Here is a 21,005-nt window from a genome sequence, read left to right as displayed (position 1 = left end):
ATTGATACATATTGGTGAAGCCCAATTGATATCTTATTCAATTTTGAATATTGTCCGTCCTTGCAGCTCTGTCTGGATGGGATATTGAATTTTGCAAATACTGTCATTTGATGTTAACCCCTGATGAAGTCCTAACGGACGAAACGCATTGGGTTTCTACGAATTTGTGAATAGATCATACACTCGAACTCGGGTTGAAGAATTAACACTTCACCTAACAACTGAGAACATCTGATGATTATATAATAGATTATTGCAAATGAATGTACTACAGGTTGAGTATCCCATATCCAAATATTCCGAAATACGGAATATTCCGAAATACGGACTTTTTTGAGTGAGATTGAGATAGTGAAACCTTTGTTTTCTGATGGCTCAATGTACACAAACTTTGTTTAGTACACAAAGTTATTAAAAATATTGTATTAAAAGACCTTCAGGCTGTGTGTATAAGGTGTATATGAAACATAAATGAATTGTGTGAATGTATACACACTTTGTTTAATGCACAAAGTTATAAAAAATATTGGCTAAAATGACCTTCAGGCTGTGTGTATAAGGTGTATATGTAACATAAATGCATTCTGTGCTTATACTTGGGTCCCATCACCATGATATCTCATTATGGTATGCAATTATTCCAAAATACGGAAAAATCCCATATCCAAAATACCTCTGGTCCCAAGCATTTTGGATAAGGGAGACTCAACCTGTATTCAATTCACATGTATGATCAATCTATTCATGTTATGGAAGTTTACATGACAGTTTTGTAATATGTTGTTGGAATAAACGATAATTTTTGTCATACGTTTTAGATATTTGTGGTGGTCAAGCTCCCAAGAGAACCCTTTATATATATATATATATATATATATATATATATATATATATATATATATATATATATATAAAACACTACCTATGTATCTAGGGGCACTATAAAGCATGTAGTAATATTTTTGCTTTGACTTAGCTTAGAAGATTTTAGCAGGTTTTTTTAGTTAAGCTTTCATTGTTAAAGGATTTTAAAGCTCTGAAAGGGCTGTAATAGTGATACACATTTGTATCCTGATTAATGTTTGCCTTCAGATTTCATTGTTCCCATTTGTCCTATACTTATGTCCCAGCAATAATGCTGCTTATCATAGTGATAGAAAATCTGCTTTCTCCCACATTTTTAAGAACATTTGCAGCAAAATGTTACTCAGCTCTCCGGTGACTCTGGCTGGCAGCAGTAAGATGAGTCTTACAGCTTTGCCCGCCAGTCTTCATTGCCTCTGCACATGCATGACTGGGTTTGAAGGTTCACACACAGTGGAATTGGAAAGCACTGAGTTACCCAGCATAACTTTCACTAAGGAAAAAAACAAAACAAGAACATTTTTAAATATTAATTTAGTAAAAAAAAGTTTTGATGGAATAAAAAAATATTTTTGTTTCAGTACTGACCTTTGATGATCACCATCTTGATAAATTTTCATGTGGGAGCCTTCAAACGGAGAATCCCCTGCAAAAGCTATTGCTAGCAATACACGGTGATAAGTTTCACCAGCACAAATTACTTGGTAAATTGAAGCCCAGTGATATATTGAGACCAACTGGGAATACAAGGTGCTGTAGGTACTTGCAGATGATACCAGATTGTGTAAAGTTATAAATGCGGAGGGGGATGCTGAGTCGCTTCAGAATGACTTAGTTAAATTAGAAGCTTGGGCAGCGAAATGGAGAATGCGCTTCAATACAAACAAGTGTAAGGTAATGCACTGTGGTAACAAGAACAAAAATAACACCTACCTACTAAATGGGGTAAAATTAGGGGAATCTGTACTGGAAAAGGACTTAGGTGTCCTCATAGATAGCAAACTAAGCAGTAGTACCCAAAGTAGGACTGCAGAAAAGAAGGCTAATAAGATATTAGCATGCATAATACGGGGAATTGATGCTAGGAACGAGAGTATTATACTCCCGTTATATAAATCACTTGTGAGGCCACACCTTGAATACTGTGTACAATTCTGGTCACCTTACTACAAAAAGGATATCCTGGAGCTAGAAAAGGTTCTAAGGCGGGCGACCAAACTAATTAAGGGTATGGAGACGCTGGAATACGAGGAAAGGCTTGCAAGACTAGGCATGTTTACACTGGAAATGAGGAGATTAAGAGGGGACATGATCAACATTTACAAATATATAAGGGGACAATGTACAGATCTTGCGCAGGACCTGTTTTTGGTTAGATCAACACAGAGAACTCGTGGACACTCGCTCAGGTTAGAGGAGAGGATATTCCACACAATACGGCGTAAAGGCTTTTTTACGGTAAGGACGATACGTGTTTGGAATTCCCTGCCTGAGGGAGTTGTAATGGCCAACTCAGTCAACACCTTTAAGAATGGGTTAGATAAATTCCTAATGGATAAGGATATCCAGGGTTATGGGGCATAGTCACGCACTATGGTTATTATAAAAAAGAGGGGTTAATCGGAACGGCAGTCAGCAACTTCAGTCAAAATTTTATACAAAATAATCGTGCATAGGAGACCACAAATTGGTTGAACCCGATGGACAATTGTCTTTTTTCAACCTTAGATACTATGTTACATATTATTATCATCAGTAAAATTAGTTTTCTTGTCTATGAGGACAGTTAAAGTCAATTACTTGAGTTAAATGTATGCAGAGCCGGCCATAGGCATAGGCAAACTAGGCAATTGCCTAGGGCATTTGATATACCTAGGGGCATCATCAGCTTCTGCTGATTAAAATGATATGCGACATGCCTATATTCTGTATGTAGCATTTCATATGCAGATACAGCCACAGTCTCACACAGTATATTGGCATGCTGCATATCAGTTTAATCAGCAGAAGCTGCTTGTGCATCCTAGCCACATAGCAATGCAAATAAGATGCATTTTCATAAAAAAAAAAGTGCCCGACGTTAGCATTGATGCAAGATTTGTGAGGACACATCTGTATCCAAGCAGAGGCAGAGGTCACAGTGTTAGTGGAAGTGTGAATGCTGTGTGCATGTGAGTGGGTTGGTTGTGCAGTAGTGTTCAGAATATGTGTAAGGAGCATTATGTGTGTCATGTAAAAATGCATTAATAATGTGCAACATATGTGTAAAGGGCCACTATGTGTGTCATTATGTGTATAAGGGCATTAATAATGTGCGGCATATGTGTAACAGGGTACTACTGTATGTGTGTCATTATGTGTATAGGGGCACTAATAATGTGCAGCAAATGTGTAGGGGGCTCTATGTGTGTCATTATGTGTATAAGGGCATTAATAATGTGCAACATATGTGTAAGGGACATTGTGTAAAAGGGCATTAATAAAGGTTGTCATAATGTGTAAGGTGCATTATGTTTATAAGGACATTAATGTGTCTCATATGTGTAAGGGGCATTACTGTGTGGAATTGTGTATAAATGCATTACTAATGTGTGGCATTATGTGTATAAGGTGCTCTACTATGTGGCGTTGCGTATAGAAAGGTCACCTCTGTGTCGTCTAATGTGAATAAAGAGCAATAAGGTGTGGTGTAATGTGAATAAGGAGCAATTCAGTGTGATGTAATGTGTATAAGGGGCTCTGCTGTGAGGAGTAACATTTATAAGGTAAAGTGATACTACTGTGGGATGTAATATGAATTATGGACACTATCGCAAGATAAAATGTGAATAAAGTTGCAGTACTGTGTGGCGTAATTGGAATTGGGGTTACTATTGTGTGGCCATGTCCCTTCCCAGCAAGAAGATGCCCCTTTTTGGGCTGTGCGTCAAATGTGCGAACTGTTCCTATTTAAAATATAGGGGGTACAAGGACTGCTATGGGTGAGAGGTAATGGTGCTGGGAAAGAGGTGCAAGGTCAGAGGCAGAACCAGCGGTGGTGCTAGGGGGCACCAGCCAAAATCTTGCCTAGGGCATCATATTGGTTAGGGCCGGCTCTGAATGTATGCTTGCAATTCACAGCCCCAATCCAGTTTTGGGATTGAATCGGTATAGTCTATAATATTTTTCTTATTGTTTTATTTATTTATTTAATTTTGGGGGTTGGGGGGGATGCGGGTTTGATCTAGTTCATTAATCTCCTAGCCTTTTAGAGGTTAACAGTATTAACATGGAGAAGCATTAGTACCATTCTGTCTAAAGTTCGAAGAAGTGATTCCTTCTGGGATTCTGAGAGCCACATCCATCCAGCCTCTTTTTCCCCTTAGGAGAGTCCTAATGTAGTAGATACCTTGTTTTGTTCAACAGATTTTTAAGTTGCAAAACATGTTCCATGTCCTGTGGAGCATCTGCATATCTCATTCGTGTCTGCTATTCTGTACACGCTGTGGGCATGCATGGAAACCGTGAGGTGTCATGGATTTCACATGCATGAAACATCTTTTGCCCCAGCTTTAAAAGTACTACTGCAGGTGACTTAGTCAATAGTACACTAGGTGATTACTATGTTTCCTGAATTTAAAGTAAATGGTTCACTGTCGCATACTGTGTACCTGCTTTAGACATTCTGTTTGCACTTTGTTCCATTCTTGTAAATTATTGTAATTTATGCATAAATATATCCAGAGGGAAATGTTAATTTGCTGTGTGTACCTAAATCTGTTGAAATGAGACTTTGTCTCCAGGGGGATACTGTGTCCCACCATTTTTTGCATGATATTTTTATATATACTGTATAAACGATTACAGTGTCTCTTGAATTTTTCTGTAGAATCAAACCATTGCCAGTACTGCATCAGAGACATGGGGGGCTCCTCAGGATGGAATGCAGTGCAGTCAATGTTTCTCCCCAGTACGCTAAAGACTAGAGAGAACAAATTAGGAGTAACGTGATCTTTGTTGGACACACTGTATTTGTGTTCATAACAGTTTCCATCTGCTGACTTTCCTAGTAACTCACAACACTATGTTTTTCTCTCCCTCTCTGTTTCCCACCTTATCTCCTGTTATCTCTCTCTCTGTCTTTCCGGCATTTTACTTCATCTTTCTCTTTCTCCCTCTTCTCATTGCACTCTCTTCCTCATCATCTGACAACTGCTGTTCACCACGTCATTCTTTCTCCTACCACCATTCTTCTCCACTTTCCCCTCTTGAACGCTGCCTCTCTACTCTCAGCCCCACTGAGGAAAGCAAAGTTTGTGGAGAGTCCCAGAATTCCAGAATCTGATTTAGGCTCTCCGACCCTTGGCTCGTCCCAGAAACTGGACGCGGATGCATATCTGTTGGGTAAGTGCAACCCTATATAGCACTTAAGTCCCAGGATGCAAAGCATAAAGACTTACCTCATGGATGTGACACAGCAAGAAAATGACATTGGTCTCACTGAACTATACTTTCAGTTTAATGAGAATGGCGGCATGTGCTATTTGCCTAATACTTCAAGATGTCTGAAAGATAATTGCCTTTATACTGCAATATACTGATGATTTGACCTCTGTAAGACTTCTAATATCTTGCAAACCTTTTTTAATTTTTAAAACTCAGCTAATAATATGTGTGCCTATGGTGCTAGGTTATAAACCTTAGAACTGCTGCTATAAAAATGTTTAAGTTAAAAAAATATTGATCACTGGCCCTATCCAGTACATATAGTTAGTTGAATGTATGCATTTTGTATTTTATTTTTAATTAGGAAAACTTAAAAAAAAAAAAAAAAAAAAAGACATTCACATGGGACTGGCAAAATGTTCTTGATTTATGAAATTGCTTATTGCAAATGTATGCAGGGTTATTAAAAGTTCTTGCACAGAGTTAATGTATTCAAAAGCAGTATTAACACTGTATAAATAGTTGACATAGGGATTAGTATTGGTTGGAAAAACACATTCTTAATTATAAATTATTATAATTTGTAATCATATAATATTCAGTATCGCTACCAAAAAAAGAGTTTGTGTGAGCGACTGCATATTATCCCTCCTATTAACCTTTTTTGATAATGCCTCCTAAAACGATTACTCAAATATCCCCCTAAATCCCCCTAAATATGGAGATAATATAGCAAAGCTTGGAGAGAGATAAAGCACCAAGCAATCCGCTTCTAAATGTCATGTTACAGGCTCAGTTTGAAAAATGCCAGTAGCTGATTGGTACTTTATCTCTCCCCACTTTCTCTAACGTCCTTGAGGATGCTGGGACTCCGTAAGGACCATGGGGAATAGACGGGCTCCGCAGGAGATAGGGCACTTTAAGAAAGCTTTGGACTCTGGGTGTGCACTGGCTCCTCCCTCTATGCCCCTCCTCCAGAACTCAGTTTTACACTGTGCCCAGAGCAAGATGGGTGCACTGCAGAGAGCTCTCCAGAGTTCTCTGCCTAGAAGCATTTTTGTTTGGATTTTTTTTTTCTACCTTTTACTACTTTTTTACAGGGAGCACTGCTGGCAACAGGCTCCCTGCATCGAGGGACTGAGGAGAGAGGAGCAGACCTTCTTGTCAAAGATAGGCTCTGCTTCCTCGGCTACTGGACAACATTAGCTCCAGAGGGGGTGAACACGGGTTCTTACTGGGCGTCCACCCCCGGAGCCGCGCCGCCGTTCTCCTCACAGAGCTAGAAGTACAGAAGACAGAAGTTGTCAGGCGGCAGAAGCCTTCAGCTTCACTGCAGCTGTGCGTCATTGCTCCCATACACCTCACATACTCCGGTCACTGTAAGGGTGCAGGGCGCAGGGGGGGGGGGGCGCCCTTGGCAGCAATATAAACCTCTGCATGGCAAAAAGACTATATACATGTACAGGTGGGCTCTGTACATGTTTATAAAAGAGCCCCCGCCATATTTTACTAAGTTTGAGCGGGACAGAAGCCCGCCGCCGAGGGGGCGGGGCTTCTCCCTCAGCACTCACCAGCGCCATTTTCTCTCCACAGCACTGCTGAGAGGAAGCTCCCCGGACTCTCCCCTGCTTACACACGGTGAAAGGGTGCTTAAAAGAGAGGTGGGGGGGCACATAATTGGCGGTTTACATATTTTACAGCGCTGCTGGGGAAAAACATTTTGTGTTGGTCTCCAGGGTTATTGCGCTGGGGTGTGTGCAGGCATACTCTCTCTCTGTCTCTCCAAAGGGCCTTCACAGGGATACTGTCTTCAGGAAAGGGGTTCCCTGTGTGTGTGTGTGTGTGTGAAGTGTGTCGGTACGTGTGTGTCGACATGTTTGACGAGGAAGGCTCGCTTAATGTGGAGGGGGAGTGCTTGAATGTCAGGTCACCGTCGGCAACGCCGACACCGGAATGGGTGGATATGCTGAATGTCTTGAATGCAAATGTCAATCTATTGCATAAAAGATTAGACAAGGCAGAAGCTAGGGATCATTCAGGCAGCCAGTCCATGCCTGTCCCTGGGGCGCCAGGTCCTTCGGGGTCTCAGAAGCGCACCATATCCCAGATCAATGACACAGATACCGACACAGATACTGATTCTAGTGTCGACTATGAAGATGCAAAATTACAGCCAAAGGTGGCTAAGGGTATACGGTACATGATTATTGCCATTAAAGTGGATTTGCATATTACTGAGGAACCCCCTGTCACTGACACGAGGGTACACATGTATAAAGGGAAAAAGCCTGAAGTCACTTTTCCATCCTCATTTGAATTAAGTGACTTGTGCGGAAAGGCTTGGGAATCTCCGGATAGGAGACCACAAGTTCCCAAAAGGATTCTCATGGCGTATCCTTTTCCACAAACTGATAGGATACGCTGGGAATCTTCGCCAAATTTGACAAGGAGCTGACACGTTTGTCCAGAAAGGTGGCACTGCCTTCTCAGGATACGGCTTCCCTCAAGGAACCTGCTGATCGCAGGCAGGAAATTACCTTAAAGCACATTTACAATCATTCCGGTACTATTGCTCGACCGGCTATGGCGTCGGCCTGGGTTTGTAGTGCGGTTGTGGCATGGGCAGATTCCTTATCTACGGAAATTGACACCTTAGATAGGGACGCCATTCAAATGACCATAGAGCATATCAGAGATGCTGCCTTGTATATGAGGGATGCTCAGAGAGACATCTGTTTATTAAGCTCCAGAATAAATGCTATGTCTATTTCTGCTAGGCGGCTCTTGTGGACCCGACAGTGGACAGGAGATGCCGATTCAAAGCGGCATATGGAGTCCTTGCCTTACAAAGGGGTGGAGTTGTTTGGAGACGGCCTCTCGGATCTTGTCGCTACGGCTGGTAAGTCAAATTTCTTACCTTATGTCCCCCCGCAGCATACAAAAAAAGGCACCTCATTATCAAATGCAGTTCTTTCGTTCCAATAAAAACAAGAAGGTACGTTGATCATCCTTTGTTGCCAGAGGGAAAGGCAGGGGAAAAAAGCTGCACACAGCTAGTTCCCAAGAGCAGAAGTCCTCCCCTGCGTCTGCAAAGTCCACCGCATGACGCTGGGGCTTTCCGAGGGGAGGCAGATCTGGTGGGGGCTCGTTTTCGATTTTTTCAGCCAAGTCTGGGTTCACTCGCAGGTGGATCCCTGGGCATTAGAGATTGTTTCTCAGGGATACAGGCTGGAATTTGAAGACTTGCCTCCTCGACGATTTTTCAAATCGGCTCTGCCGGCTTCCCCGTCAGAGAGGGAGCTAGTGTTGGCAGCAATCCAAAAATTGTATATTCAACAGGTGATTGTCACAGTTCCTCATCTCCAGCAAGGAGAGGGATATTACTCAACCCTGTTTGTGGTCCCGAAACCGGACGGTTCGGTCAGACCCATTTTAAACCTGAAATCTCTGAACCTGTACTTGAAGAGGTTCAAGTTCAAAATGGAATCGCTCAGGGCGGTCATCGCCAGCCTTGAGTAGGGGGATTGGATGGTGTCCCTGGACATAAAGGATGCTTACCCTCATGTTCCGATATTCCCCCCGCATCAGGCGTTCCTGAGATTTGCAGTGCAGGACTGTTACTACCAATTTCAGACGTTGCCGTTTGGGCTTTCCACGGCCCCGAGAATTTTCACCAAGGTAATGGCGGAAATGATGGTGCTCCTGCGCAGGCAAGGGGTCACAATTATCCCATACTTGGACGATCTCCTCATAAAGGCGAGATCTCGGAAGAGGTTGCTGGACAGCGTGTCTCTGTCCATGAAGACGTTGCAGATACACGGCTGGATTCTCAATATACCGAAGTCCCAGCTAGTCCCTACAACTTGTCTGACCTTTTTGGGGCTGATTCTAGACACAGACCAGAAAAAGGTTTTTCATCCGATCGAAAAGGTTCAGGAACTCATAGCCATGGTCAGGAACCTATTAAAACCAAAAAAGGTTTCAGTGCATCATTGCACGCGGGTCCTGGGGAAGATGGTGGCTTCCTACGAGGCCATCCCTTTCGGCAGGTTCCATGCGAGGACTTTTCAATGGGACCTCTTGGACAAGTGGTCCGGGTCCCATTTACAAATGCATCAAAGGATCACCCTGTCTCCCAGGACCAGGGTATCTCTCCTGTGGTGGCTGAACAGTGCTCACCTACTAGAAGGTCGCAGGTTTGGCATTCAGGACTGGGTCCTGGTGACCACGGACGCAAGCCTCCGAGGCTGGGGAGCAGTGACACTGGGAAGAAATTTCCAAGGTCTCTGGTCAAGCCTAGAGTCTTTTCTCCACATCAACGTCCTGGAGTTGTGGGCCATATACAACGCACTGCGTCAAGCGGAGGAATTGCTTCGGAGAAAACCGGTTCTGATTCAGTCAGACAATGTCACGGCAGTGGCTCATATAAACCGCCAAGGACCATGGCAGAAGCGACCAGAATTCTACGCTGGGCGGAAGGCCATGTAAGCGCGCTGTCAGCGGTGTTCATCCCGGGGGTGGACAACTGGGAGGCGGACTTCCTCAGCAGGCACGACCTGCATCCGGGAGAGTGGGGACTTCATCAAGAAGTCTTCGCACAGATCACGGATCGTTGGGGACTGCCTCAAATCGACATGATGGCATCCCGTCTCAACAAAAAGCTAAAGCGGTATTGCGCCAGGTCAAGGGACCCTCAGGCGGTAGCGGTAGACGCTCTGGTGACACCTTGGGTGTTCAGATCGGTCTGTGTGTTTCCTCCTCTTCTTCTCATACCCAAGGTGTTAAGAATAATACGAAGAAGCAGGGTCAGAACAATACTCATTGTTTCGGATTGGCCACAGAGGACTTGGTATCCGGAGCTGCAAGAGTTGCTCGCAGGGGATCCGTGGCCTCTTCCTCTAAGGCAGGACCTGCTGCGGCAGGGGCCCTGTCTGTTCCTAGACTTACCGCGGCTGCGTTTGACGGCATGGCGGTTGAACGCCGGATCCTAGCGGAAAAAGGGATTCCGGAGGAAGTCATTCCTACCCTGATCAAGGCTAGGAAAGACTTGACGTTAAAACATTATCACCGTATATGGCGGAAATATGTTTCTTGGTGTGAGGCCAGAGCTGCTCCTACGGAGGAGTTCCATTTGGGCCGTCTACTTCACTTCCTTCAAACAGGAGTGACTTTGGGCCTAAAATTAGGGTCCATAAAGGTCCAGATTTCGGCCTTATCCATTTTCTTTCAAAGAGAATTGGCCTCTATTCCTGAAGTACAGACCTTTGTGAAGGGAGTGCTGCATATTCAGCCTCCGTTTGTGCCTCCGGTGGCGCCTTGGGATCTTAACGTGGTGTTACGTTTCCTCAAGTCACCTTGGTTTGAACCACTCAAAACTGTGGAGTTGAAATACCTCACGTGGAAAGTGGTCATGTTGTTGGCGTTAGCTTCGGCGAGACGTGTTTCCGAATTGGCGGCTTTATCACATAAAAGCCCATACTTGGTTTTTCATGTGGATAGGGCAGAGTTGAGGACTCGCCCTCACTTTCTGCCAAAAGTGGTCTCATCTTTTCATGTGAACCAACCTATTGTCGTGCCTGTGGCTACACGGGACTTGGAGGATTCCGAGTCCCTGGATGTAGTCAGGGCTTTGAAGATTTATGTGACCAGAACGGCTAGAATCAGGAAGACTGAAGCTTTGTTCGTTCTGTATGCGGCCAACAAGGTTGGCGCTCCTGCTTCAAAGCAGACTATTGCTCGCTGGATCTGTAACACGATTCAGCAGGCGCATTCTTCGGCAGGATTGCCGTTACCGAAATCGTTTAAGGCCCACTCCACTAGGAAAGTGGGCTCTTCTTGGGCGGCTGCCCGAGGTGTCTCGGCATTACAGTTGTGCCGAGCAGCTACTTGGTCGGGGACAAACACCTTTGCAAAGTTCTATAAGTTTGATACCCTGGCTGAGGAGGACCTCCTGTTTGCTCAATCGGTGCTGCAGAGTCAGCCGCACTCTCCCGCCCGTTTGGGAGCTTTGGTATAATCCCCATGGTCCTTACGGAGTCCCAGCATCCTCAAGGACGTTAGAGAAAATAAGATTTTACTTACCGGTAAATCTATTTCTCGTAGTCCGTAGAGGATGCTGGGCGCCCGTCCCAAGTGCGGACTTCTTCTGCAAGACTTTTATATAGTTATTGCTTACATAAGGGTTATGTTATAGTTTTTCGGTGGAACCGTGGCTATGTTGTTGTTCATACTGTTAACTGGGTAAGTTTATCACAAGTTATACGGTGTGATTGGTGTGGCTGGTATGAATCTCGCCCTTAGATTTACAAAAATCCTTCCTCATACTGTCCATCTCCTCTGGGCACAGTTTCCCTAACTGAGGTCTGGAGGAGGGGCATAGAGGGAGGAGCCAGTGCACACCCAGAGTCCAAAGCTTTCTTAAAGTGCCCTATCTCCTGCGGAGCCCGTCTATTCCCCATGGTCCTTACGGAGTCCTAGCATCCTCTGCGGACTACGAGAAATAGATTTACCGGTAAGTAAAATCTTATTTTTCCTCTCCAAGCTTTGATAAATATCCCCCATAACCTCCTCTTATTATTATTATTATCCTTTATTTATATGGCGCCACATGGGATCCGCAGCGCCCGATTACAGAGTAAACAAATAAGCAAAAAATGAAGACAGTGACTTACAGTTCAATACAATATAGGACAAGTACAGGGTATATAAACATAGCTGTGCCAGTGCACTGAAATAAGTATCAGGGTGGCAGAAAACCGATGGATTTGGTGCCATCAAAGGGAGTATTGAAAAGAAGATAGGTTAAGTAAGAGATGTAAAGACACTTGAGGGAAGAGGATCCTGCTCATCAAAGCTTACATTTTATTACTCCAGATATCGTCTCCGTATGACTAATCCTATTACTTCATATATTCTCCTTGTAACTACTCATATTACTTAATTTAGCCTCTCATTATAGTTACTCCTTACTTCAAATAAACTCTCCTTAGAACTTCTGCTATTACTTTATATATCATCTCCTCATAACTACAGTTATTTCATATCATCTACTTATTATTACTTCTATTACTCCATATATCCCTTCCTTATAACTACTCCGATTTCTTAAAATTTCCTCTGTACAACTACTCCTATTACTTCACATATCTTCTAATAAGAACTACTTCTAAGATTCTGTATCATCTCCTTAAACCTATTGATGGTACTTCATATATTATCTCCTTATAACTACTACTATTACTCTATATATTATCTGTATATATATAATCTCTCCCTATAACTACTGCTATTACTTCATATATCCATATATTCAGCTGTGTCCTCATACATCTAGCCTCAAGACACCATGCAGCATGAGATGCCTGGTGTGAGTGAGCTGCCAGGTCCAGCGCAAGAGTTGCTAACGTCAGGCATCTTTTTTTGCTGAAAATGCGTCTTGGTCACAATGCAATGTGACTAAAACACACAAGGAGACTATGCTGATTAATTTGGTATATATAACTTGTATATTGGGGGTCATTCCGAGTTGTTCGCTCGTTATTTTTCTGTCGCAACGGAGCGATTAGTCGCTAATGCGCATGCGCAATATCCGCAGTGCGACTGCGCCAAGTAAATTTGCTATGCAGTTAGGTATTTTACTCACGGCATTACGAGGTTTTTTCTTCGTTCTGGTGATCGTAATGTGATTGACAGGAAGTGGGTGTTTCTGGGCGGAAACAGGCCGTTTTATGGGTGTGTGTGAAAAAACACTACCGTTTCCGGGAAAAACGCGGGAGTGGCTGGAGAAACGGAGGAGTGTCTGGGCGAACGCTGGGTGTGTTTGTGACGTCAAACCAGGAACGACAAGCACTGAACTGATCGCAGATGCCGAGTAAGTTTGGAGCTACTCAGAAACTGCTAAGAAGTGTCTATTCGCAATTTTGCTAATCTTTCGTTCGCAATTTTGATAAGCTAAGATTCACTCCCAGTAGGCGGCGGCTTAGCGTGTGCAAAGCTGCTAAAAGCAGCTTGCGAGCGAACAACTCGGAATGACCCCCATTGTGTGTGACCGAGGGGCAGATGTATTAAGCTTTGGAGAAAAATAAAATGCAGAGAGAAAAAGTATCAGCTCCTAACTGTCATTTTTCAAACACAGCCTGTGGCATGGCAGTTAGGAGCTGATTGGCTGGTACTGTCTCTCTATTTTAGAGCAGTACAGAAATTGTATTGGAATAAAGCTGTGGTTGCTACATTGTAGCATTGTGTCTACAGATTCAGAGACTGATGCTGGGTACACACTGGTAGATATAACTGCAGATCAATGGATCTGCAGATATATCTATAGCCGGATCAGGCAGTGTGTTGTGCATGCACACTGCCTGATCTGTCGTGACTGATGTCACGAACTGGGTGAGCATTTACATGTGCCCGCCCATTTCAGCCGTCAATCACCGCTGGCTTCTGCAGCCGACTGCCCATACACACACCTGCCTGTACACACACACACACAACAGTATCCGGTCTTTAGGTCGACACTCATTAGGTCAACCACTATTGGTTGACATGCATTAGGTCGACATGGTCACTATGTCGACATTGCAAATGTTGGCACATGAAAAGGTCGACATGGGTTTTCCCAAACACAAAAATTCTTAATTTTTTGAACTTTTTCATACTTTCCGATCCACGTGGACTACGATTGGGAATAGTAAACTGTGCCAAGCGCAGCGGTAGCGGAGTGAAGCACCTTGCCTGCAGGGAATACGATGCACTAATTGGCGTTACCGGTTACTTTGCGAAGAAACAGACACCTAAAAATATAAAAAACTCATGTTGACCTTGTTCCATGTCGACCTAATGACCATGTCAACCTATTTCAGGTGTCAACCTAGTCACTGTCGACCAATAGTGGTCGACCTAGTTACTGTCGATCCTATGATCCACACCACACACAACTATGTACCACTATATCTGTAGATATATTGGTCATTGAGTGTACTGCAGGGCCGACGCGATATGTCTGTGAACGACTGTGTTCACACACATACCGTTGGCACACACTGGCCGACGGACCAGCGATATATCGGTCGCTCAATAGATTGGACGATATAACGGCCAGTGTGTACCCAGCATTAGTCGCACACAAATATACAAGTGTCATGGATCCTAGGCACGTTGTGTTGTGCCTAATATGCTTATTCTCCAAAAAAAAGAAGCAGAAAATACATCTAACACTAGAAGATTCTAATTTGACCTAGCATGCCAATAGGTGCTGATTGGCGTGACTGCAGTAAGATGTACGAGGACTTCACTTGTCGGTTACATTATTTATGACGTGTTAGAATGAGTAAAAACCTTGTGTAAATACTTTTGAGTAAAACTTGTGTGGGTGCTGCATAAAAAAAATCGATGTTGGAATTTGATGGTCACGCTAATGTCAGAGAATGGTCCCAGCACAAGACTGAGAAAACCCTCAGCAGATAAGGGGTTAAATGTAGCCTCCACTTCCACCATCATTGAGCAGCCTGTCTCCTCCTCCATTCTTCCTTTGCATCACTCTCTAGCTTCTTGTAAGGTTTGCCATTAATTTGGAGCACATGGTTGAGGCAAACTGAATACTTTTCATCAGGATGTGTAATGAGGCCACAGGAGCGCAACCAGCTTAATATTGGGATTACAGGTCACACACCAACCAAAAGAACATCATTCCGATCTCTGTAGCTTTTATCTGTCAGCAGTATGCCAAAATTAGAAAGGACAATAAAATATCCCTTATAACTATGGCATGCATAGCCAGATTAAGGTGGAGGCACAGGGCAAACTGTGGATAAATGTTGTTGGTCTTTTATATACAGTATGTATGTTGTGCTTTACTAGTTTGTGGGTAAGGGATGAAATCGGTGATAGTGTGTTTAAGTAAGCACTGAAGCTATATAGGGGTAAAGAAAGGTGAGATAAGCAGCTTTCCTGAGGTATTAGCACATTACACCTCTTCCAGGACTCTGCTCAGTATGTCCGCTTAAAGGCTGGATACTGGCGAATTCCAAAGTCATGTTCTGGGGCTGAAAACTCTTACCCTCACACTACTTTTACAGCATGACGCTTATTTGCCAGAAGTCAATGCTGCAACTCCTACCTTTGAAGGGATGTATTATTAGGAGGAACAAATACCATCCTCCCCACTTCTCATCATCTTGCTAAGGCCCCACCAACAGATTGCAAAGTGATTCAGCATATAATAAGCATAGAGTCTATGGCAGCCTACATGCGGTGAGTCACTAGCCATTCTGAGTGGTGCCCTGCATGAGGCAGCAATTGCTAGGCCAAGAACACACTGTAGGTGAGTTACAACACAGAATTTCATCAATCTTTTATAATTCTAAAGGAGACTAGTCAAGTTATAGTCAGTAATTTACCATCATATCCATGGTGTACATTAATGTACATTTGCTTGAAATTTATGTCCTCATTTTTCTCAAGCTTATCTTGATATTCTGGGTGCTTTAGTCAGTAATGTCCTCTGTATAGCCTGCACAGCAAACAAGATGATTGTGATATTAGCAGTGTCACTGACCTCCTTTAAGAACAGAGCTTTGAGTTCATCATTCCTGGCTCCTCATCAGTATCTCGACCTGCAACTGCTGCAGGATTGAGTCATCCTCTTATGTGCATGTGAGACATCCAGCTCAGCACAAATGTGTGAGGAAGAACAGTCTGATCCTGTTACACAATTTCCAAACTACAGACATGTGACACTGTGTTATATTGATTATCACAATGTCGATGAATAGACTTAAACGTGCTCTACATCTTCCCTTTGTAAGCTGACATCTGTGACAGTCAAGTTTGTAATGGTGATGCTGTCCCAAATATGATGAGGATGGCATTGATGCAGAGCCCGTACTCGAGTGACACTACAGATATACATCCAGTACTCAGTGACCACAGTACGAGTATGCAACCAAAACTCTGCTCACCACAGTATTAATGTGTAACACCATATCTTGGACATCATAGTAGTAAAATGTGTTTCCAATATTATGGAGATCACAGGAAAAATATAAAGTCTGAAAACACATAAGCACACACTCTGAGTCTCAGTAGTGAGTTGTAAGCACTATGAAGGCTGTACTGGCAGTATAATCCCGTCTGTACTTACCCCTAATTAGCTGTACATATTTAGTACTAGAGACTTGCAGGCCGAGCAGCATATATAGCATACTGTGGCAGGGAACGTGCTGCTAAGAGGTAAAGGGGGGGGGAATCAGGTACTAGCTGTGAGGCCCTGCAGTGGCTTTGCACGTAATATTTCTGAGCAAATTACACTAATTGTTGATCACACACCTAGGAATTGAGCACAAGACTATTTTAATAGGTGTTTAGTACCTGCATATCATGCGTAAATGCCATAGGTGGCAGCCTTAAGTGGCTCGTAGCTTGGAGAGAATCCTTTGCAAAATGGGTGGTGGACAGATGAGGGGCTGTATGTGCAAAAGGTTGCTGGCAATTACCAGGGAAGAGGGGGTACAGTGCAGCAAGGTGGAGCCGGTATTCGTGCAAAGGAGTGCTGGCTGGTATCTTTGTGACTGGGTATATGTGCAATAGATGGCTGGTGTTTTGGAGTGGTTATAAACAGTATGCAGCATTTAGCTGGCAGCTTTGGGGCGGTGTATATGTGCAGTAGGTAACTGATCGCTTTGAGGTGGCATATGTGTGTAATAGGTTGCTGGCAGTAGGTGTAATCTGTGCAACCTGTGCTTTGCAATGGGGACATTCCTGCAATATATATGTATACCTATGGGAGGTACAGTATATATATATATATATATATATATATATATATATCATATGTCTGGTGATGATGGGCAGCTTGCTGTATAGGAAAATGGTGGACATTTGCTGTGTAAATGTATGCTGTTGAATTAGTTTTGGTATGATGTGCTAGATTATGCTGCCTAATATACTATGCATCATTTCAATGGGTATTAAAAGAAGAAAAACTCTAAAAAGCACAGATGACCCCAAAATAAAGACACACTCACTATTGCTCATGACCACCTAAAACTTTGAACATTGCACAAAGCATCTAAGGGCCCTGCTTAAGCAAAAACAAAAAACTGGCAAACATTTGAAATTGTTCTGTGCCCCATTTTTCCAAGTATTTCATGAGCGCGGATAATTTGTACTATGGCCATTGTCCTGTATAATTTGGTCATTTTGGTATTTTTGAAGCAATAAGTGAAATGAATCCATAAAGCATTTATGAATTGATGAGACACATTGTCTTGTAGAGTGATGAGTACCTATTTGTTTGTGTAGCCCTGAGACACATTCCAGTAACCATCCATCTTTTATTTCTCTGCACATTCACAGATCTGCTAGGGGCCTAGCCTCCATTATAATGTGCATTTCAACACCCACGCCTCTCTCTGTTCCTGCTGTGCAGTAGCACGGTATGATAAGAGGCAAGTAATGTACTGACAAGATATAGCAAGTGTGTAACTGTACACAACATTTTAAACATAAAGATATCCTACAGTGTTTCCTATACTATAAATATGGTACCTCTCACATCTATTTACATGATAACTGAGGGCCTACTATGAGAGCTATACAGAGGGTAATATGAAGACTTGAGCAACCTTGTTAGTCATATGGAAACTGTTCATATTTTATTTGTCTGGCAAAGGATGGATTACGGCCTAGGTAGCACTGCAGTTACTGCCTGTATTACAGATCTAAAATGATGATGATTTTTGTTTTTTTTTATATTTACAAGGGGAAGAGGAGTCTGTCTTGGGCCCTCCTCCATCCGTTGATGAAGCAGCCAACACCCTCATGACCCGACTGGGCTTTCTCCTGGGAGAAAAAGTCAGCGAGGTCCAAGCTGCCAGTCCCCAGTACACTATGGAGGGGCAAGAAGAGAACCAGGTGAGATTTTTTTTTTTTTTTTTAATGTAATGGGTAACAAAGCAGACTTTACTTTCTTTTTATTTTACTGTACATTTTCAGTAATTTGTACATTTATAGGATATTCTGGACAGAGAACCTTTTCTCTGATTATTTTTATTAGCGTGAGCTACCATTTTGTTTACGTTACATGGCTAAACTGTAATATCCATGGAGGGCAATGAAGCCCACACTGGCCACATTTCCATGCAAGACAGGGCCAAGTGGTTCTTATCTTCCGTAAAAAAAATAATAACCTACATTACAGTGTTTGGTTTTTTTTCATCACTTTTATTACTTTGAGTATTTGCCCAGAGTGCATTCGCTACCAGGAGCAAATCACAAATAACTGTGGACAGCAGAGGGCACACTCAGGGGTATTCCCTATGACAAGCTCTCTTCCTCTCTCACATTACACTGTCATGCACTACACTGACTATATAATAAGTTTAGTTTTTTTTATTTGTTGAAGTTTAATCCACACTAAAGGTAGTATCCAATTAGCAACGAAAAATGATCGGGAGTGAAAAACAAGTTTTTTCCCTGATATTTTTTTCGGACAACCCTATTAGGACACCTAGAAAAAAAATTCTCATGAAAACACACGCTTTCAGTGAATCATGTGTTTTCGTAGTCGCAGCCACGTTTTTGCACAAAAACTGAACTGTTTTCGGGGAATTTGTTTCGCCTGCATCAAAATCTACAATATGTGGTGGCTCACACCGGCTTTTCAGGGCTAATTGGATAGCCCTGGGTGAATCCATTAGCCACGAGAAAATATCATGGCTATTTGGATACCACCCTAATATGTCAACATATAGATGTGTTACGTATTAGAAACAATGTTTCATGTGACTTCTCTGATGCGTTGAATGCATTTTTGTAAACAAACACTTAAAATAAGCAACATTTTAGCCCCACTCAGCAAAAATAGGAAAATAAGTTTTTATTGTTACGTATTGAGATTGCAGAAGCCTACTGGGCTACAAGTAGGATTACTCTGGCTGGATGTTTCACTTCAGCATCTTTTGTCTCCCAACAATTGCATTTCACCAAATTGTTCTTTATTTCTTGGGACAAACTGCGCACTCCAACATTTATTGTATAAATAAGACAAATGTGTGCCATAGCCGCTATGCCAATCCTGTGTGGGGTGTGGCTAGAGAGGTGCCTAGTATGATTAAAGCCCTCCGCCGTATGCACTGGATAATGCTGTTTGTGACTAACAAATCTGTAGGTGTCATTACTTTCCAGTTCTAACAATTACATGTCCTCTTTGCATAGCCAGCCATTCTTTTTTCACATCGGGAACCTTCATAATATCTGTTGCAAACATAATATTGTCGTTACTCTTACTCAGGGCTCTGCGGCAACTCAGCGGATCAGTCCCTGCTCCACTCTGACAAGTAGTACAGCTTCTCCTCCTGCCAGCAGTCCTTGCTCCACCCTCCCTCCACCAAGTACTACTGTCCCCACAAAGGACTGCAGCCCCACATCCACCCTAGAGAGCAGGGACAGCGGCATTATTGGTAAGTAGATACGTTACCGTATTGTAATGTATAAGGAAGCGCTGCGCTGTGAGAGTACTTATCCCATAAAATGCTGACTGTGTGGATGCAAGAACTCTTGTTGGTTTTTATGTCGTCTTACATCCAAGCTGGCTTTCCATTTGCATGTTTTTCATGCTGTCCCTATACGGAAACTGTATTACACCTTACAACATTATTTTCCATCTAAATTCATGATCCAAATGTTTGTGCATCATATTAGTGATAGAAATGTACTTCTCTTCTGGCATTATAGCAGGTGATTAGACCTGAATCCCCAGTCTTATGCTCCTATTTATACAGTATCTCCCTAGCCTGCAAGCAGTGAGAGCTTGTTATTATTCATCAGTCCTCATCCTGACCTCACTCCCTTGCTATCATATCTGCTCCTCGCATTAACAATCTTCTAGCATACACAGTATCTCTCTAAGCACTAAGTAACCCCACAGAGCCTTGACTAAAACTATCATGTCTGACTTCTAAGGCAGAAATCAATCCCGTTCATCCTATAGAGATCTCTTCACTGTATGATTGATTCGCCTCGGTCGGAAAATCAGTCCTAAGAGTAGCCCCTCCCTCTTGTATTCTCATTCTGCAGGTACAGAACCCTACTTTCGCCACCTTTACACTGCAGATACTGTAAAACCTGTATCATACCACAGGGGTTCTAGGCCTTGGCTATCCCAGGCGCACTGTGCAGAGCTAACCCTTTCCTGTCCCATGTGCTCTATGTACCAAACCTTTTATAACCATAGCACAGCTAACCATTTCCTAACAAAAGTGCATTTTTCATGTTCTACTTTTTTCCTCTCCTCTGTTAACACTGTGGATATCAGGCCCTTCCTATTCTAGTCAAACTGTTCAAATTCTATCATTTTCTTAGCCTTTACACTTTACAGATAGTAATCCTTTCCTAACTCTGTCATAAACACAGATACTTATCCTGCATATACACTCATTTCAGTAATTGACCCTTTACTAACCCCAGTTTCAATGTGCATAGAATAACTAACTGTGGTACATTTTCTGGCTCCGAATTCTTTGCTATCCCATTTCACACTGTTTATATACAAACCTTTGCTACCCCAAATACCCCCTTTGGCTGCTGATCCTTTTACTGAGTCACACTGTGCAGGTTATAATCCTTTCCACCCCTAGACACAAGTACTAGCTCTTTTATAATGGTGGTCACATACTGCAGATACAGATGTGTTTACTTACATCTAGCTCCCTGCACATTAA

The 21,005-nt window shown here is 42.8% G+C and overlaps 1 protein-coding gene across 8 annotated transcripts in view; it reads left to right on the top strand.

Annotated features, from left to right (window-relative positions):
- TANC2 (tetratricopeptide repeat, ankyrin repeat and coiled-coil containing 2) overlaps positions 1 to 21,005 on the top strand; it is a 1,023,243-nt gene that overhangs the window by 904,186 nt on the left and 98,052 nt on the right. For 7 of the 8 annotated variants that reach the window (XM_063960011.1, XM_063960008.1, XM_063960016.1 and 4 more), the window contains 3 exons: positions 5,137 to 5,247; positions 18,047 to 18,198; positions 19,577 to 19,745. In XM_063960011.1, the coding sequence (XP_063816081.1) occupies positions 5,137 to 5,247; positions 18,047 to 18,198; positions 19,577 to 19,745 (432 nt within the window). The remainder of the gene's footprint in view (positions 1 to 5,136; positions 5,248 to 18,046; positions 18,199 to 19,576; positions 19,746 to 21,005) is intronic. The other variant, XM_063960012.1, reaches the window with a different exon arrangement.

Source organism: Pseudophryne corroboree, chromosome 3, assembly GCF_028390025.1.
Source record: "Pseudophryne corroboree isolate aPseCor3 chromosome 3, aPseCor3.hap2, whole genome shotgun sequence".
Lineage (NCBI taxonomy): Eukaryota > Metazoa > Chordata > Amphibia > Anura > Myobatrachidae > Pseudophryne > Pseudophryne corroboree.
Note: the sequence above shows the minus strand (reverse complement) of the source record. Positions and strands in the feature narration are given on the sequence as shown.